The sequence below is a fragment of the Oncorhynchus clarkii genome, unplaced genomic scaffold (genome assembly GCF_045791955.1).
Source record: "Oncorhynchus clarkii lewisi isolate Uvic-CL-2024 unplaced genomic scaffold, UVic_Ocla_1.0 unplaced_contig_3709_pilon_pilon, whole genome shotgun sequence".
NCBI lineage: Eukaryota > Metazoa > Chordata > Actinopteri > Salmoniformes > Salmonidae > Oncorhynchus > Oncorhynchus clarkii.
The window spans coordinates 245,001-252,500 of NW_027261024.1; the positions used below are offsets into that span (position 1 = coordinate 245,001).

At 47.6% G+C, this 7,500-nt stretch overlaps 1 protein-coding gene across 2 annotated transcripts in view; it reads right to left on the minus strand.

Annotated features, from left to right (window-relative positions):
- LOC139403843 (fibrillin-1-like) overlaps window positions 1–7,500 on the minus strand; it is a 122,480-nt gene that overhangs the window by 108,493 nt on the left and 6,487 nt on the right. For both annotated transcript variants that reach the window (XM_071146995.1, XM_071146996.1), the window contains exons 3-6: window positions 7,411–7,493; window positions 5,594–5,692; window positions 2,712–2,807; window positions 2,401–2,496 (exon numbers count right to left, since the gene is read on the minus strand). In XM_071146995.1, the coding sequence (XP_071003096.1) occupies window positions 2,401–2,496; window positions 2,712–2,807; window positions 5,594–5,692; window positions 7,411–7,493 (374 nt within the window). The remainder of the gene's footprint in view (window positions 1–2,400; window positions 2,497–2,711; window positions 2,808–5,593; window positions 5,693–7,410; window positions 7,494–7,500) is intronic.

The following is a 7,500-nucleotide window of genomic DNA, read 5'->3' on the forward strand; positions in this document are numbered from 1 at the left end:
TCTTCACAAAAAAATACAGTTTTATATCTTTATGTTTGAAGCCTGAAATGTGGCAAAAGGTCGCAAAGTTCAAGGGGGCCGAATACTTTCGCAAGGCACTGTATGTACAGTATGTACACTATATATACAAATGAGTGGATTCTATTGCAGCCACACCCGTTGCTGACAGGTGTATAAATCTCCATAGACAAATATTGGCAGTAGAATGGCCTTACTGAAGAGCTCAGTGACTTTCAACGTGGCACCGTCATAGGATGTCATTTTTCCAAAAGTCAGTTTGTCACATTTCTGTGAAGAGGTTTACATGGCCGAGCAGCAGCACACAAGCCTAAGATCACCATGCGCAATGCCAAGCGTCGGCTGGAGTGGTGTGAAGTTCGCCACCATTGGACTCTGGAGCAGTATAAACGCGTTCTCTGGAGTGATGAATTCCGCTTCACCATCTGGCAGTCCAACGGACAAATCTGGGTTTGGTGGATGCCAGGAGAACCGCACCTGCCCGAATGCATGGTGCCAACTGTTGAGGAAGGCCCTTTCCTGTTTCAGCATGACAATGCCCCCATGCACAATACGAGGTCCATACAGAAATGTTTTGTCGAGATCGGTGTGGAAGAACTTGACTGGCCTGCACAGAGCCCTGACCTCAACCCCATCAAGCATCTTTGGGATGAATTGGAATGCCGACTGCGAGACAGGCCTAATCGCCCAACATCAGCGTCCAACCGCATAAATGCTCATTGTTGAATGGAAGCAAGTCCCTGCAGCAATGTTCCAACATCTAGTGGAAAGCCTTCCCAGAAGAGTGGAGGCTGTTATAGCAGCAAAGGGGGGACCAACTCCATATTAATGGCCATGACTTTGGAATGAGATGTTGGACGAGCAGTATGTACACTATGTATGTGTGTGCGTGTTTGAGTGTGCGTGTGTGCATGCGTTCCTCAGCTGGTTGAGTTCTAAGCCCAGTATCAGGGTGGGACAGTCTCTAGGGACAGACACACACACAAACAGAACACACACACACATTGTACCCTGTGTCAGCTCTATCTGAGCAGGGGAAGGACCAAATAATTTCAGATAAACAGAGAGCTTCACCCCAGAACCAAATCTGTCCTGTCAGTTATCAGTAACCCTGAAGGAAAGTAGCAGAGGCAAGGGGACCATTTCAGAGTAAAGACGCAGCCCATCTGTGTGTGAGGAGGACAGCAATTAGTGTCCTGCTGTTAAACTAAATATTATCTTTACAAGGTCACTGCTACAACCTCCAGGGGTCACACCATCGCTAGAGACAGAGACCTACGTACGTCTTGCATCTCTTCGTGTGTGTGTGTGTGTGTGTGTGTGTGTGTGTGTGTGTGTGTGTGTGTGTGTGTGTGTGTGTGTGTGTGTGTGTGTGTGTGTGTGTGTGTGTGTGTGTGTGTGTGTGTGTGTGTGTGTGTGTGTGTACATGTTTTCTAAGGAGTTACTTTTGTGTCATTAATCTCAAGAAAAGCATCTGAAATCGAGAACCAAATTCTTAGTGCTGCCAACAATAATAATGATATTGAAAGCAAAACATAAATCCAAAAGTATCATTTTTAAACGCGCACACTAATTAATTGTAAATGAATGCAATAGTTTTAAATGAAACATTTTCAATAAAAACTTGATCGTGATCAAATGCCTCCCTCTTCGCCTACAATCATTTTTCTGCCGTTTCAAGTTTGGCACATTCCAACAGCACCCCACCCTGCATCCCACTGATGGTTTGCCTCTGGAGCTAAACAGGGTTGGTCCTGGTTGGTCCCTGGATGGGAGACCAGATGTTACTGGAAGTGGTGCTGGAGGCCAGTAGGGGCACCCTTCCCTCTAGTCTTTCTCTGTGTCATTAAACATCCCACCTATCAAAACATGATGTGGAGATAATACTCCAAAACTGGTTGACCAATAAGGATGCATCAACTATGCTACCCTCTAAGCCCCGCCTACATGGAATGGATTTATATAGAGCCTTTATACTGAAGTACTTTCTGTTTTTTATGTCTTTCAATATCATTATCTTTATTTGCAATAGTAACTCCACAGTGTTTTACCAGAGTTCAGAGCACACCAGGACGCTGGTGGGGGCAACCAACAGCAAACATCCAATAGACCTGGACATTTTCCAGACCTCAGTCTTTCAGCAGATGTGGAAAATAACCGTCATTTAGGAACACAGCGTGACAGGCGCAGTGTTCAACAACAAACCATGTTCTGGACAATAAAACACACTGTTGTGTATGAAGCAAACATGTCACGCTATCAACACTGTCAGCTGTCCTCATTCTGAGAACATGTCAATTCTGACAGACAGACAGACAGACAGACAGACAGACAGACAGACAGACAGACAGACAGAGGTATAAATGAGAACTGTGATCCTACCTCTCTCACACTGTGCCCCCGTGAAGCCGTAGGTACAAACACAGCGGTTAGGAGCCACACACCGTCCTCCATTCTGACAACCTGTCTCACACACCGCTGCATGGGAGAGAGAAAGACAGAAATACACCAGGGATCTCAGGTTAGGATCCCACCTATAGTGTTTATACAGTGTTTATACAGGTGGCTGGCTGTATATTGGTTGTACAGTGGTTGTGTAGAGGTTGTGTAATAGTTGTGTAGTGGTTGTAAAGTGGTCGTATAATGGTTGTATTGTGTGTATATAGTGGTTGTGTGTATATAGAGGTTCTTACGTTGACCACAGTGGTTTCCCACGTATCCTTTCTGACACTGGCAGTGGTCATCAGCACAGCTCCCACCGTTCATACAGCGGATGTTACAGTTTTGGACTGGTGGGGGTTGGGAGGGAGGGAGGGAGGGAGGGAGGGGGGAGGAGAGAGAGAGAGAGAGAGAGAGAGGGAGAGAGAGAGAGAGAGAGAGAGAGGGGGGGGGGGAGAGAGAGAGAGAGAGGGGGGGGGAAGACATGCGAGAAAAGAGAGAGAGAGAGGGGGGAAGATATGCGAGCAGAGAGAGAGAGGATGGAGAGAAGGGTGGAGACAGAGAGAAAGAGAGAGAGAGAGAGAGAGAGAGAGAGAGAGAGGGAGAGAGAGAGAGAGAGAGAGAGAGAGAGAGAGAGAGAAAGGGAGTGAGGGGGGGTTTGTTAAAGTCAGTGTACAAAACCCATACACCCACACCAGACCCCCTCCCCCTCACACACACACACACACACACACCAGGTTAAGCTTACAATACAAACACACAGATAGGGCTACACTTTCAATACAAATGCACCAAAGTTCCTTACGAATTGTGTTTATCATAAATCCCATTCAGATATAATATTCGCTCAAATTGATTGTGTGAAAACAGATGAGCACACGGCCCAACACTGCTCTGAGCTGCTCTACTCAACGCTGCAACAAGCATTAGTAGATGTTGACTATGGAACTCTTCCAACACACACACCCATTCTGCCCTGAGACTGAACAATCAGCTTCACAGTTCAGCTGCTATTCAAGGGAGAGCAGCACGGCAAAATAGATCAATTCTTCATGAGCTCTGTGGTGTACTGTATGGTGGGTTGTTTTTGGAGAGTTATGTTAAGTTTTGGTGGTGTTGTTGCACATTTTAGATTCTGTGCAGCTAGTCTTTTCAGTAGGCAAGAAACAGGAGAACACTTTTTGAAACAGAGTGAAACAGGGAGGTACTACCTGAACCTGTTCAATAAGAAAGGCTCACTTTAATTTCTCTGTTTCAAAGTATTTTGCTACGGTGTGCCCTACTGAACACCACCCTGCTCCCAGCACACACACTCTAACACAACCAGGGAGGGAGAACCCTGAGACAGGATATAACATCATCCAATAGTCATGGTAGAAACCACAAAACAATCTGGACTGTAGCAATCACTGCCAAAACAACAGCCTCCCTCCTCCCTCCATCCCGCCCACCCTCCCTCCTAGTCCATCAGCTCTAACAGCCTCCCTCCTAGTCCATCAGCTCTAACAGCCTCCCTCCTAGTCCATCAGCTCTAACAGCCTCCCTCCTAGTCCATCAGCTCTAACAGCCTCCCTCCTAGTCCATCAGCTCTAACAGCCTCCCTCCTAGTCCATCAGCTCTAACAGCCTCCATCCTAGTCCATCAGCTCTAACAGCCTCCCTCCTAGTCCATCAGCTCTAACAGCCTCCATCCTAGTCCATCAGCTCTAACAGCCTCCCTCCTAGTCCATCAGCTCTAACAGCCTCCCTCCTAGTCCATCAGCTCTAACAGCCTCCCTCCTAGTCCATCAGCTCTAACAGCCTCCCTCCTAGTCCATCAGCTCTAACAGCCTCCCTCCTAGTCCATCAGCTCTAACAGCCTCCCTCCTAGTCCATCAGCTCTAACAGCCTCCCTCCTAGTCCATCAGCTCTAACAGCCTCCCTCCTAGTCCATCAGCTCTAACAGCCTCCCTCCTAGTCCATCAGCTCTAACAGCCTCCCTCCTAGTCCATCAGCTCTAACAGCCTCCCTCCTAGTCCATCAGCTCTAACAGCCTCCCTCCTAGTCCATCAGCTCTAACAGCCTCCCTCCTAGTCCATCAGCTCTAACAGCCTCCCTCCTAGTCCATCAGCTCTAACAGCCTCCCTCCTAGTCCATCAGCTCTAACAGCCTCCCTCCTAGTCCATCAGCTCTAACAGCCTCCCTCCTAGTCCATCAGCTCTAACAGCCTCCCTCCTAGTCCATCAGCTCTAACAGCCTCCCTCCTAGTCCATCAGCTCTAACAGCCTCCCTCCTAGTCCATCAGCTCTAACAGCCTCCCTCCTAGTCCATCAGCTCTAACAGCCTCCCTCCTAGTCCATCAGCTCTAACAGCCCAGCCCTGCAGCTCTCCAACTCTGTAACTCTGAATCTCAGTTCTCCAGAGAAGGAAACAGAACAGATTTCTGCATCTGAGTTCTCTGTTTCACACCTCTCAACACCAGACATTGTTTATGCTGCCAAGTGGGAAAAATATTACAAATATGCCGGTTCCCATGTTGCAGACTTCAGTGATGTGTAACAGTGGATGTCTTTTTTAAATCCACAGAGGAGAGTTAGGGAAGCAGAGGGATGGGGCGTGGTGGACCTAGACTTGGCTGACTGGGTCCAAGAAACATTTCTCATACATGGATCTAGAATATCTATTATCTGTTTCATATGTTGAAGTCCTTGTTAGTAAAGGCAGTGAAAGGCCTTTGAAATGGAAGAATGGACACCAGGCTAAAGTAAGGTGGTGATAGACTACAGTCAGATGTGGGCTGGGGTGTGGTGGGCCTGGGGATAAGGCTGTTCCTTCCTAAACACAGTTCACATTTATCTGGCTCATACAGGGAAACTAAGGGCTGGATTCATTCAGTAGATCAGCGTTATAGCTGCTTTTGCGGAGACCGCATTCTCAGTAAACCCTCTATATGTCATCTCAATCAAAAATGACCTTCACATTTCAACCGCACTACAATGCAGATGTTCGGCGCTACGGACTGAATCCAGCCCTAAAGCTTTTAAAGACAAAGTCCCTGTAAAGCAGTGTTCTATCTGAATGTGTAGAGATACGGTTGATAGACACTGTTGTACATCATTCTAGCTTATTGTTCTGCTCTGGTGTTGGTCTGACAGTACCTGACATGGATCCACAAGAAGGAGAGATGGATCCGGTGGGACAGGTACACATGTTGGGTCTGGAGCAGAACCCGTCTCCACACGAGCTCCGACAGATAGCTGCAGAGGACCAGAGAGACAACACATGTCAGTACAACACACACACCTCAGATCCACACACAGTCTGCATGGATCTATAAACACAGTCATCTGAGTTGATTATGAGGAGGAGAGATTCTCCTAATCTTACAGGACAGCACATTCAAACGTTATGCCCATAGGGCCTAGAGTTTGTGCAGGTCAGGTTACCTGGTTAGGAAAAACTATGGTCCCTCTAGTCTACAACAGAATGGTTTTTATTGGCTGTCACTAGCTTCTCCCCCTTCAGTCTCTCACTGTAGAGTTGACCATCCCAGCTAACCAGAAGAGAGACCTCATCAGCAGCTTTCATTTGAGACATACAACTCCTGTTGGCCAAATATGTCTGTTCTGTTGCTCAGCCCTCATCATGGCTGGTATGGGGTTTAGTACTGTAATACTGGAGTCCATCTGGTAGGACTGTGGTGCTGCTATTTTCTACCCAGTATTCACTACTTTTGGGTGGTCATACAGTACAGACTTAACAACCCCCCCCAGTCCAGTCCAGTCAGGTAGAGGGAGACAGGGAGCCTGGGGAGAGTGACCCTGTGTCCCAAGACTCCACTGCTAAACAATGTCATTAGAGGCAGGCAGGCAGGCAGGCAGGCAGGCAGGCAGGCAGGCAGGCAGGCAGGCAGCCAGGCCGCAATCACAATCCCAATCACACAGTCCTGTGCAACCCACCACCCTGCTACGGGCTTCCTGAACCCAACTCTGATACAAGTTCCCTGCTTTCCTGAGAGAGAGAGAGAGAGAGAGAGAGAGAGAGAGAGAGAGAGAGAGAGAGAGATGCCTGCTACTCTCTGGCCAGGGCAAAATAACATCTCAGAGAGTAGACCCATTCAGACTCAGGAGACAAACTGACATCACCTTTCATTTGACTGAAGTATCCACTGTTTCACTTCTCTGATCTGAACAGTTCAGGCTCACTTTAACCCTGCCTGGCATTATAGCATATCATGTTGGTCCCACGCACATACTGTATAGTAAGTAGCCTACGGACTGGGGTCATTGGCAGCTTGAGGGTTAAACACCTTCAGTACGTTTTGATTTACAGTCTTATCAGAGTATGACGGGATAGCTAAGTCTTAATGAGTTAGTTATCTCAGAGCCATGCTGTGTCTGGCTAAGCTAATTGGACAAACAGCACTAGCTGCCCATAGAGAGAGCTGGGCCGCCTCCCTACTGCGCCACAGGACATTGTGGGCCAGGACCACAGCGTTCTGGAACAGGACCGGGTTTGGGCCCGCCCACCAGCCTGGCTCAGACACAAACACACTAACCTCATAGTGTTACAAGCACTCATCATACTATACTCAACACTACACAGTACACCCTGCCTTACCTTCACAGACATATTACTATGAGACAGTCAGTACACCCTGCCTTACCTTCACAGACATATTACTATGAGACAGTCAGTACACCCTAACTTACCTACACAGACATATTACTATGAGACAGTCAGTACACCCTGCCTTACCTTCACATACATATTACTATGAGACATACAGTACACCCTAACTTACCTACACAGACATATTACTATGCACAATATGTTAGGCTTCCCAAGAACACATTTGCCCATATACATTAACTACAAACAGCACAGAACAAATAGTAATATACAGTACCATTGGGTTTAGAAAACCATGGTGTGTAGATAAGAGACAGTAGACAGAAAACAGACAGAGACTCACGGACGATGCACTGGTTGCCCCCGGTCAGAGTCTTCCATCCTGGACAGCAGTAGGAGTTGAAACGAGAGCCACAGACATTGGGCCTGCGGA